General features: G+C 40.0%; 1 protein-coding gene across 2 annotated transcripts; it reads left to right on the forward strand.

Annotated features, from left to right (window-relative positions):
* LOC121433592 (zinc finger protein 728-like) lies at positions 1–10,022 on the forward strand. Of its 2 annotated transcripts, XM_041632076.1 has the most exons (5): positions 1–112; positions 1,321–1,388; positions 3,994–4,120; positions 5,122–5,217; positions 6,201–10,022. In XM_041632076.1, the coding sequence occupies exons 3-5, from the start codon at positions 3,997–3,999 to the stop codon at positions 7,556–7,558; spliced, it is 1,578 nt and encodes a 525-aa protein (XP_041488010.1). In that variant the 5' UTR covers positions 1–112; positions 1,321–1,388; positions 3,994–3,996; the 3' UTR covers positions 7,559–10,022. The 2 variants fall into 2 exon arrangements, with proteins under 2 accessions (XP_041488010.1, XP_041488011.1); XM_041632077.1 differs by lacking the exon at positions 1,321–1,388 and having other exon boundaries at positions 7–112.
* Positions 10,023–12,482: the final 2,460 nt, after the last annotated feature.

The raw sequence follows: 12,482 nt of genomic DNA on the forward strand, positions 1-12,482 counted from the left end.
GGATCGCAAAGTCGCCTTCTGATTTCCTGCGCGCATTCCACCCTCTGGCTTCCCTCTCCAATTTGGACTCAAGGGTTTTACTACCCTGCTGGGGTTGCATCTCTGAGCGCAGGTTGGTTCGGGGTGCAGGGCAGCCAAGCAGGTCTGAGCGGTAGTGCAGGGGGAGCCGGTAGGTCCATCGTGAAAGGAGTGGGCGCGGGGCCGTGGGAAGAAGGAAGAAGCTCACTTTGGATTTGCTGTTCCTACCTAGGCTGCGCCATCCAGGCAGGATGTAGGTCCCTGCCTGAGAGTGGGCGCTGGGGTCGGTGCTGGGTCCCCTGCTGCTCCAGTCCTCCCGGGATCTCGCTCCCTGACAGGGCGTGTCGGCTGCCGATGGCTGTAGTCAGGATTTTCAGCGGTCCAGAGAAGAAAGAGGGGTTTCTGATCCTTACTGCGCTGTATATTTGGTTATAATGAGAGATCTAGGAAGGACGTGCGGACCCTTATTTGACAAAGCCAAGTTCCAGATACGACACGACGATTATTTTACTGGAGCTCCCAAACCTTTGTGCTGTGTTGATTGCTGACTAGTCAGGGATATATGCTATACATGACCATAGTGAATTTTATCACAGATCTCTGCAAAACTGAACGCAGAGAAGGTTCAGTACATAGACGTAGTTTCAGATATCAAGCCGACGTCTCTTTATTACTAGTTGTGCACTAAAATTGGAATAAAATAATGCCTTTATACTGTAGAAAATGATTCTTTTTTATAGGGTTGGTGTTTGTGCGCCCCCTTTAATCTCCTCCCTTGCCAGAGTCTGATCACTTATAAGTCTTTAGTATTTAGGACAATTTCAATTTGGAGCTCAGGAATTCCTTCCTGTTAGATAACAGGATACATAGAAGTTGTGAGAAATATAGAAAATTCTGAAGTTTTTCAAGTAAATATTAAATTATATGCAGCATATATTGTAAATGATAAAACATGTGAACACTCTCAATGCATAAGTGTTCCGTGGAGGAAAAACTAGCCGGCAGGCGTTCGTGTTTCCTGTATCCTGAAGATTGTCTGATGGAACAGATTCTCAGGCTGTACCAAAAATAACTAGAGTTGAAAATCTGAAGAAATTTTAACTTATAAACTTGTAATTTCTGTTCAACCTTTTTGGCCTCTAAGGAAATTTTGAGAACATGCCATTATCTTTGCATTTCTTAAGCATCATATTGCCCAGAGGAAATACATTTAAATTTTTTATGAATTCCTTTTACTCCTTATTAGTTTTTCCATTTCTATCTCAAATCTGATTACTTTGTTATTTTAAATTTTTGTGCCAGGAAAGAACATGAGTATTAGCAAGACTGTGGTGGTGCACACCTTTAATCACAGCACTTGAGAGGTAGAGGTAAGTAGATCTCTGAGTTCATGGCCAGTCTGGTCCACAAGAGCTAGTTCCAGGACATGCTCCAAAGCTATGGAGAAACCCTATCTCAAAAAATCCAAAATAGCCGGGCGATGGTGACGCACGCCTTTATTACCAGCACTCGGGAGGCAGAGGCAGGCGGATCTCTGTGAGTTCGAGACCAGCCTGGTCTACAGAGCTAGTTTCAGGACAGGCTCCAAAGCCACAGAGAAACCCTGTCTCGAAAAACCAAAAAAAAAAAAAAAAAAATCCAAAATAAACAGGCATAAAAAATAAATAAAAAGGAATGGATTTTATTCATTTATTTTGTTAATATTGCTGTTAAGTGGATCAATCTACAGTTTTCTTTCAACATCAGAGATCTGAGAAGAAGTTAGAGCAGGAAGTATACTCCAGATTGCCTCTGTGTCAATAAATGTTTTAAATGTCATATTCAATGTATCTCTAAGGATTTTGAGGATCATCTATTAAGTGTGCCTGAATTTGCACAAACTTTCTTTGTATTTACTTCTCTATTTGACAACATGTATGGAAGAACTAAACTTGTTCTCATAAATGAATTACATTTTTGCTAAGTTTAACTACATAGTTCTGAGCACATGGAAGAATTGAATCATCTCTAAGGTGACTGACCATTAACTTGTATGTTTTAATTATCACAATTTATAATAAGTTAGTAGCTTCTATAAGATGAGGATTTTACAGTTTTATCCCTGTTAAGCTTGAGTCTTAAAATTTTGAATTAAAGATCCCTTAGCATTGAACTAAAACTTTAAAATGTAATTCTAGTTTGTAAAGACAAAAATGCTAGTCATATTTCTTTACGTTGGTTTCTGCTAGCCTAAGTAGACCTTGGGAATTTAGGCCTCACTCATAAAATATATCTTGTTTTTTTTTTACTTTAAAATTTTAGAAGTCTAGTGTTAACAAAGAAATAAGTGGTTAAACTTATACTTACCAAGACATAAATTGTTAGACATACATCTCTCAGTCAGCTTTTTGTCAACTTGAATAATCATTATAATCTTAGGAATTTAATGGTATATAAAATCCATTCTAATCTAAAATACATTAGAGACCTGCTGTTGACAGTTTGGTCTATAAAAAAATACAATAAAACCTAAAGGGGACAGTTGTACTAGGAAGTTTTATAGGTGCTGCATAGCTCGTTTTATACATCATGGTCAACTAAATCCGAATGATGGTGAATTCATATGGTGTGTGTTCTTCAGTTTTTCTAAAGATGACTTCTGGGGGGCTGGAGAGATGGCTCAGTGGTTAAGAGCATTGCCTGCTCTTCCAAAGGTTCTGATTCAATTCCCAGCAAGCACATGGTGGCTCACAACCATCTGTAATGAGGACTGGTGCCGTATTCTGGCCTGCAGATATACACACAGACAGAATATTGTATACATAATAAATAAATATTTTTTTAAAAAGATGACTTCTGAACACATGGTTGTCTTCATCCTGATGAGGTCATCAGTCCAGATGGAAGCAAACCACGTTGCTACTATTTAAAAACTTTTTTTTGCAGTGTTTTGTTATAGTCCTATATTCCTGAACAAGAGTTGAATCATATGTGTAGTATACTGTAGTAAATGGAAATTTCTTATTTTGTTTCCTTTGTCTCCCATTCCCATTGTTTACACAAATCATTGACAAGAATTTTTCTCTCCTCCTCCATGGGGTCTCGTTATTTTAGCTCCTATGATAATAAAGTAGAAGAGGTATTGCTCTGAATATTTCATTCTTTGACTCTGAACAAGTATTTCACTAAGTGTATTAAACACTGTCACAAGATACTGAGAAGAACCTGTATTTATCCCACTCTTTCATTAAAGGTCATGAACCATTTAAATGAGTTCTTTTGTCACTTTGCCTAAATTTCATGCTCAGGAAGCCAAACCTCAGCCCAGACTTGCTGGATCTGTTCTGCACCCTCATTGTATATACCGTTTGAGGTTGTTCCTATGGGCTGAGCAGTACCCTCTCCATCTCCATGGTTCTGTAATGTTGGCAATCTATGTTATGTTTGCTGTATCATGATACTAGCACGGGACACAATGCTTATTTTATCTCAAGATTTTATTATTTATTTATTCATGTTGTGTGCACGGTTGTAATGCTAGTGTTCTTTTATAAGGTGATGTCTCATCATCTGTAACTGGAGTTGTAAACAGTTGTGAGCAGCCATGAGAATCCTGCCTGCTGAGAATCCATCCCAGGTCTTTGGAAGAGCAGTTAGTGCTTTTTACTACTAAACCATCTCTCCAGCCTGAACAGTACTCTTCTGGAGATACACTCACTCTTGATTTTATGGTTCTCATGACTAAAATATCCCTTGCAGTTTCTAGAATCTCCTGTCATTGAGTGTTCTTAATGATGAATCCGGTCAACATCACAACACTGCATCAGACTTGTTTACGGATATTTTTTCCCTATGTCAGAAGGGCTTCCAGCTCTCTTCTCACTATTGGTGACCTTTAGATTTATATCCAGAATACAGATGCCTCTCGTAATTTGTGTTTTTCTTCCTGTTTTAATTAATATAATACATAGTATTTATTCATTTTCTTTATTTCAGGAAATGTTGTCATTCAGGGATGTGGCCATTGATTTCTCTGCAGAGGAGTGTGAATTGCTGGACCCTGATCAGTGGAATTTGTACAGGGATGTGATGTTGGAGAATTTCAGCAACCTTGTGTTCCTGGGTGGGTTGTCCTATTTTTAAATCATTGCCGCCTTTTAAGCCCTGACTCTCCTAATCAGGAACTACAATTCCCAGCATACACCAGCAGTGGTTGTGCCACAGGAGCTGCAGCCTGAGGGAATTCTGTTCCCTCATGCACAGCCTCTTTCAAAGCTATGAAGGGAACTTGTATAAATCTCTGTCCTTCTAAGGAACTCAAGATTCAGAAGCTGAGGTGCACTTCCTCTCCGCAGAGGGAAAATATAGCAAATAGCTCACCTTCTCTCCTTGCTGTGTCTATGAGAAAGCTCTCATTATTCTCCACACCCGGACTTAAAAGCCCTTCTCCACCTGGTTCCTTCCAACCTCTTTTAGTCAGCTGGTTGCTGGCTCAGCTTCCTGAGCACAGGTGAATTTTATTTAGTCAAACAAATGTAACATATTTTTCCATCATTAATCACATGTTCCAGAGCATGAACAAAATCAACACACATTGAAGTAATATTCTACCACATGGGGGAGGGACTCTTCCACGGTGAACTCTTAATTAACTGTCAGCATCAAACTGGATTTCTTTCTACAGTATCTCAAGGGTGCTTGTGCTTCCAACAATGAAATTTATGGGACAAATTTTAGGGATCTTAAGGAGAGTATTCATATGCCTTAGAATGATTTTATTTCTTCTCGTGTTCTTAACACCTTCTCTTTGTTTTTAGACGTACCCTTTATATTGGGGTAATGTCATAAAGTAAGGGGCATGAGTGGGAAGCATCCATGTTAAAAAGAATACCACACGCTTTGATTTTAATATTTTTTCTTGTAACTGGGGAGCATGAACCTCAGTACCTGCACATCTTCATTACCTCCTATGCATTCTGATGGCCCCATCAGGAAATTCATAAAGAACTAATCCTCTATAGTCATTGATTATATCCATTCTTTCCTTATATATACAGTCCTAGACAGGACATGTGATTCCTAGTAGAACACACTAATAATAATGTTCTCTTTTCCCATGAACAGGCCTTGCGTCCTCTAAGCCATACCTGGTCACATTTCTGGAGCAAAGACAAGAACTTTCAGACATGAAGAGATTAGCAGCAGCTGCCATGGAAACAGGTGTGTAGGAATGAGGGGACAGAGGCCAGGGTGAGAGATTTGCAGAAAAGGAGACTTTATCAGCAACATTAACTCACAATGTTCTGATGGACATACGGTTTAAAGGATCTCCTTTTGCAGTTTCCTGTGAGAAGAGGATGTTCCTGGAGCTTTGATTCTGTTATGCTTTGTCCTTCTCCCATTAGATCAGCCTCTGTCTACAGTAACTGACTAAGCTCTGTAATTTCTACATAAACACTATGTCTTTTTTAGAATTTTGTCAGTAGGTCCTCATACATGAGATGTGTAGAAATCCTCCTGTCATCAATCCTTTAAATATATTATTTAACATTGAAATGCACAATTTTCTACTTATTCAGCCAAATTTTCATACATTGGAAAACTAAGCATTTAGGATGTCTATGAACTATTAAATTATATGTCTTCCAACTTGGACTACATTTATACTTTGTGTTCATCTGGACATAAAATTTCTATACGTGTTTAAGTGTCTCATTTAAATTAGCATCATAGTTGGTTTTCTTAATGGTGGATGCTCTGCCTTCCCTGCATGTTTGACATTGTTTATACTCATTTGTTTCTGTGTTCTATGTTGTCCTGTCTTTGTCTTTCACTTCTAGTTATGTAATTTCAACCTATCATGGTGGTTTTAATTAGGATGCACTGAATACATCTTTAGAATATTGAATGTAACGGTATTAATATTGAAAAATACAGGTCTGAGCCGGGCGATGGTGGCGCACGCCTTTAATCCCAGCACTTGGGAGGCAGAGGCAGGCGGATCTCTGTGAGTTCGAGACCAGCCTGGTCTAGAGAGCTAGTTCCAGGACGGGCTCCAAAGCCACAGAGAAACCCTGTCTCGAAAAACCAAAAAAAAAAAAAAAAAAATACAGGTCTGAGCCAATGTTTCTGTTTTTAAAAATAAACATAAATATAGAGAATTTTGCTCAGGTTTCATTCATTTCTCAACTTTTATTCACCAGGAAACAAACAGTCTACTGGCAAAGAATGTGACAAAGCCCCTCCTTGGATCTCACAACCTATTAGCCACCAGAAAATTAATCTAAGAAAGAAGCCATATGAGTGTGAAGAATGTGGCAAGGCCTTTCATGCTCCATCATTACTTTCAAAACACAAAATTGTTCATACAGGACAGAAACCCTACAAGTGTGAAGTATGCGGGAATGCCTTCTATTTTCCATTACGACTTTATCTACACATGAGAATTCATAGAACAGAAAAACCCTTCAATTGTGAAGCATGTGACAAGGCCTTCAATTATCCATCACAACTGTCTCTACACAGTAAGATTCATACAGGAGAGAAGCCCTACCAGTGTGAGGTATGTGGCAAGGCCTTCTGTTTTCCATCAAAACTTTCTCTACACAGTAAAATCCATACAAGAGTGAAACCCTACCAGTGTGAGGTATGTGGAAAGGCCTTCAGTCGTCAATCACGGTTTTCCAATCACAAAAGGATTCATGCAGGAGAGAAACCCTATGGGTGTGAAGTGTGTGGCAAGGGCTTCAGTCGTCAGTCACGACTTTCTGAACACAAAAGGATTCATACAGGAGAGAAACCCTACGTGTGTGAAGTGTGTGGCAGTGCCTTCCATGCTCTATCATTACTTTCTAAACACAGAATGGTTCATACAGGAGAGAAGCCCTACCAGTGTGATGTATGTGACAAAGCCTTCATAAACCCATCATCACTATCTGTACACAAGAGGGTTCATACTAGCCAGAGACTCTACCTGTGTGAAGTATGTGGCAAGGCCTTCCATGTTCAATCACAACTTTCTGAACACAGGAGAATTCATACAGGTGAGAATCCCTACAAGTGTGAAGTGTGTGGAAAGGCCTTCAATCGTTCATCACGACTTTCTCTACACAAGAAGATTCATTCAGGAGAGAAACCTTATAAATGTGAACTATGTGGTAAAGGCTACAATACTCCATCAGGAATCTCTCTGCACAAGAAGACTCATACCGGACAGAAACCCTGCAAATGTGAAGTGTGTGCCAAGGCCTTCTATTTCCCATCACAACTTTCAGCACACATGAGATTTCATACTGGTGAGAATCCCTACAAGTGTGAAGTGTGTGGAAAGGCCTTCGATCGCCCATCACGACTTTCTCTACACAAGAAGATTCATTCAGGAGAAAAACCCTTCAAGTGTAAAGTATGTGGCAAATCCTACAGTAGTCGATCAGGACTTTATTCGCACAAGAGTATTCATTCAGGAGAGATACCCTTCAAGTGTGAACTATGTGGCAAATCCTACAGGAGTCCATCCGGACTTTATTCACACAAGAGGACTCATACAGGAGAGAAACCTTAGAAATTAGAAGTATGTGTCAAGATCCTGTACTGCACCTTTACTTAAAGCACATGAGAGAATTTATACAGGCAAGAAACCACACAAAGTTGTGGCAAGGCTTCTATGTTCCATCATGACTTTCTGTATACAAGAGCATTCACACAGGAAAGAAACGCTACAACTGAGAAGTATGTGGCAAAGCCTTCCATTTATCATCATTACTTTCAAAATGCAAGAGCTCTTTTATATTTGAGAGAAACCCTATAAGTGTTAAATATGTGGCAATGTCTTTAAAACTTTATGGATTCTTTCTCATTTTTAATAATCCATTCTGGGAAAAAACCCTACTGTGAAACATGTGAAAAGGCCTTGTGTAAAAAGTCATATTTAACTCAGCACAAATTATCTCACACTTGGGAGAAAACCACAAGTGCAAGGAATGTGGAAAAGACTTTAGAACTTAAACACACGTTCTCAACACCAGGCTTTTCATTTTAGAGAGGAACATTAGGAGTGTGGAGAATGGAAAGGTCCTCCTCGAGCCTTCTGGTCTTAAACAACATCAAAGAATTGATTTGTGAAAGAAACCCTGTGAAGAATGAGCATAGATTTTTTGTAGTTTCTAAGACTTGAATCACCTGATCATTCATACTGGAGAGAAATGTCATTATTTTCATCAATTTTGAAAACACTTTTTATGAGCTTTCTAGTGTTTCTCAAGACAAAGTATTTCAAACTTCAGTGAAATAATACAAGTGCCAAAATGTTCATAAAATGTTTTCTTATTTCTTTAAACTCTATAAGATATCATAACATATTCTAGATAAAAATCCTTCAATTAGGTGGGATATCCTAATGCTAAGTGGAAAATCCGGGAAACAGAGATAGAAAGAGAAAGTAGGTAGAGTCAAGGTGAAGCCATGTGACTGCCAAAAGAGAATGATGCCAGAATATTGCCAGTTAATCACAGCCTCGTGGTGATACACAGATTAATAGAAATGAGCTAATTTAAGATGTAAGAGCTATCTAGGAATATGAGCTGTTGGCCAAACATGCTGTAATTAGTATAGTTTCTCTGTGATTTTTCCTGTCTGTGTTTCCGGGAAGTGAAAGAACAGTCTCTGTTTTCATACCTAACTCAGGATGAAATAACTCACACTGGAGAAAAGCCTTACAAATATCTAGAATGGCAAACCTCTCAACTGTACCTGAAACCTTAAGGAATATCAAAGAATTCATTCTGGAGAGAAACCCTACACGTGTAAAGAATGTGGCAAAGACTTTAGAGCTTACACATGACATTCTCAACAGCAGACTATTCATATTGGAGAGGAAGAGTATGACTGGAGAATGGCAAGGTCATTCACCAGCTTTCTGGATTTAAACAACATCTAACAATTCTTGTCAGAGAAGCCCCGTGAATTGTATGCTGTGGCATTTTCATACTTGTAAAGAAATTCTGAAACACCTGATAATTCATACTGGAGAGAAATGGCACTAATGTTGTAAATTTTAAAAACCCTTTCATTATCTTTTAGCACTTCTCAAGACATGGTAGTTCAAACTTCAGTGAAATATTGCAAATTTCAAAATATTCATGAATTGTTTATGCTTCTTCAGACCCTAAAAGATATAAAAAATATTCTGAATCAAAACCATACCAATAGTGTGAATGTGATAATGCCTTTGGAATCATTTAGACCTTACCCAAGATGAAAGAATTCATAGTACAAGGAAGGAATATGCTTGTGAAAAATACAGTGACATATGTTACCATTCAACCAACATCTGACCTCCTTAGTATCTATTCTAGATGGACACAACACAGCAGTGAATGGTGAACCAGTGCCTCTAATGACTCCTCATACCTTCAACCAGTGATCCGCAACCTTCCTAAAGTTGACACTCTTTAATACAATTGTATCCCAACCTTAAAATTGTTTTCTTTTCTACACCTAACTGTTTGATACTGTTAAGAATCAGAGTGTAAATATCTTTGTTTCTGATGGTTTTAGGTGACCCTTCTGAGAAGATGTTTTGACCCCCAAATGGGTAATTACCCACAGGTTAAGGACTGCTGTCATAAACAAAGAAAAGTGTTCATACTAAGTAACAACCATAGAATTTGAGGAATCGAGAAAAGACTTTTCTTTATCATTCACTCTAATATTTTCAGCCACATAAGACTGATATTTCCGGGTTCTAGTGGCCCTGCATGTGCATAAAAGCCCTCAGGCAGAAGTGCCTAATGCCTCCCAGTGATGTTAAAGGGCTCCTGCATGACCCATGTGTAGGTGGATCCACGTATGTCACAGGTAAGCCTTTGCACACATGCGTGAGCCCCGTCATCTGCATATGACAGCCACATCAACCCCCTGTGCACATGTGCTAGACAGCTTTTAAAAGATGAATGCACCATCTTCCCCTCTCTCTCTCTGCACACTGACTTCCCCAGGCCTGTGTACGTCCCCTCTAATAAACTCCTAAGCGGATTTCTTGCGTGGCTCCAGGTAATTTCATTGGTACTGTAAAAAAAGCTATTACCCTAGGCAAAAACTAATTCAGGCCTTTGCTGTTCCTTCTACAAAAAAGAGGTTTTATCATTCCTAGGACTAGCTAGCCATTATCCAGGCCCGAGCTCTTCATCTTCCAGATTTAACTCATCCTTTTTCCCTCTATGTAACAGAGAAGGAGAGATATGTCCTTGGGGTCCTAGGACATCAGCTGAGACCTCCCTTTGCACCTGTCGCACACCTGTCAAAGAAGCTGGACCTCACTACTCAAGGCTGGCACCCTGCATACGTGCTTTAGTGGCTGCTGAGCTTCTGATTCGTGAGTCAAAGAAACTAACCTTTGGGTCGCACACCACTGTCTTCTCCCACCATAATCTTTCCCATCTGTTCACTTACAAAGGTTTACAAACCTTACCCCCTTCCTGAGTTCTTTCCTCAAGGTGGAGGCAAAGGCACACCCTGCCCATGCCACTAATCAGCAGGCTGGATTAATAGCCCTTATCCCTACCTTCCAGTTAGCAAAGGGACAATCTTTAAATGTTTACACAGGCTCCAAATATGCCTTTCATATCCTCTGGTCCACACAGCTATCTGGAAGGAGTGTGGGCTTTTAATGACAAAAGGAGGATCCCTAACTAAATCAGGTTACATTATGGACTTGTTAAAAAGCCTCCCATCTCCCTAAAGCTCCATTATTTCCAAGGGAAATAGCCAGGCTGACCAAGGAGCTAGTGTAATGGTAAAAGTAAAATGCTGCAGATCTCTGAGTGGCAACAGCGGGCAGTGGGCCATGAGACCACACTGCAGGTCCCCAAAGTGGCAGCAGACAGCGTGCAGCTTGTCCTGAGAGCCACCAGAGTAGCTGCAGCTAGCCACAAGTCCCAGGCAGGGAACCACATGTTGGGTAAAAGACCTCAATAGGGCAGCCATTCCCATGAGGAGAGACAAACAGATGGGCATGCTATAAGATCATGCCACAAGTCTCTGAAGGCAGCTAGTCCCAGGTAGAGAGCCACGTGGTGGGCGAGAAAGAGAGACATAGATAGGCACGCCATGCAGAGTGATATTGTATATTTATTTAGTGGGTTATAGAGGGAAAGGCGGAGAAGAACAGAGAGAGAGAAGGGGAGAAGGGAGAGACAGAAGCTGCCTCTTTGAGGGAGAGACAGAAAAGGAAAGGACTCAAGCTGGAAGCTGAAGATCAGCTTGCCTCAGCAGATGGGGGAGGAAAGGAGTGTGGGTTGTCTCTTAAAGGGAGAGAGCAGACCATTATATTCCCATCTCAGTTTTATAATAAAAAAGCTGAAGGTTAGGCACAACAGGTTAAAGGAATTGGGGCAGCAGATTCTCAAGACTGCTTCCTGCTTATTTGTGGGTGTCATCTTGGGGTGGGACCTGAGAAAGCTGGGTGCTGGTCACATCCTGGCATAGCTGGTCTGTTTGTTCCTGTCCGATGTTTGTAGTATAGAAATGTATGGTGTCTCTTACACCTGTTTAAGGTATTGTCAGAACAGAGGTCAAAGTTAAGTTTAGGAAAAAAATTTTAGGACCAGTGAATTGAGGGGGGTGTATCTAACCTGTTTACGATGGATCCTTCAATTTGGCTCCCTGGAACTCACAAGAATTTTTCAGTTTGTGAAAACAAAAGTTTTAAACAGCAGCATATTTATATTAGAATGACTGTGACCGAAATTTTTGCACAATGAAAAGTATTTTTAAGACTAAAGAAGGCAGTGTGAGAGAAAAATTTGATAACTTGTATTTGTCCTCACACTTTTATTCCTTACAGGTCTTTTATTCGTATTTTGTTGAAATTTGTTTGGTGAGGTTGTCCTTTTAAACTGGCAAAACCTCTTAGCTGTCAAACTGCATCAGAGATCTTTTAGAAGGATAAAATTTTACTTGAGTTATTGATTAAACAACAACAGAGAACTTACTTGGATGGGACCTACAGCTACTCCTCAGGGTCCTCCATGGTTGCTAAAAGTCATATTTGCCTTTTGCTTTGGAGCACAGAACCTGTCAGGCTCCAGAAAATCCTGTGGGCTAAGAAATCTGTAGGAAGACAAGCCTGCCTTGACCTGAGCAGCTATGCTGTTGATTCCAGTGATTCTGTCCACTTCTGGAGATCTTCAGTTTACATGAAAAGCAGTTTTGCCTAGTAGTTAGTATTTGGCCCTTGACCCAAATTGCGGGTGGATGTTGTTCTGTGCCCAATTGTCTTCTGTCTTCTTTGGAGGAAATAGAATGCTACTGCTAGGAGCTAACCTGTCTCTTTTTGTAATGAAGTCTTTTAATAATTAAATATTTAAATGCCATATTCCTGAGGTGTCCGAGCAGTTGAGGGCTGTTTACCAGTTATAGATAAGTTATAATTCCAGTATAGAATCTGCCTGAGGAGCTGGGTCCAAGCTTAACTGTACTGGCTCTCA

Source organism: Microtus oregoni, unplaced genomic scaffold, assembly GCF_018167655.1.
Source record: "Microtus oregoni isolate MIOR12 unplaced genomic scaffold, Mior012 000040F_ref0000088, whole genome shotgun sequence".
Taxonomy (NCBI): domain Eukaryota; kingdom Metazoa; phylum Chordata; class Mammalia; order Rodentia; family Cricetidae; genus Microtus; species Microtus oregoni.

Bases quoted from the DNA above. Each gene is read 5' to 3' on its own strand.
- LOC121433592 (XM_041632076.1), top strand. From the start codon at position 3,997: ATGTTGTCATTCAGGGATGTGGCCATTGATTTCTCTGCAGAGGAGTGT. The intron at 4,121-5,121 runs GTGGGTTGTCCT...TCCCATGAACAG, and splicing joins CAGCAACCTTGTGTTCCTGG to GCCTTGCGTCCTCTAAGCCA. The intron at 5,218-6,200 runs GTGTGTAGGAAT...TTTATTCACCAG, and splicing joins AGCAGCTGCCATGGAAACAG to GAAACAAACAGTCTACTGGC.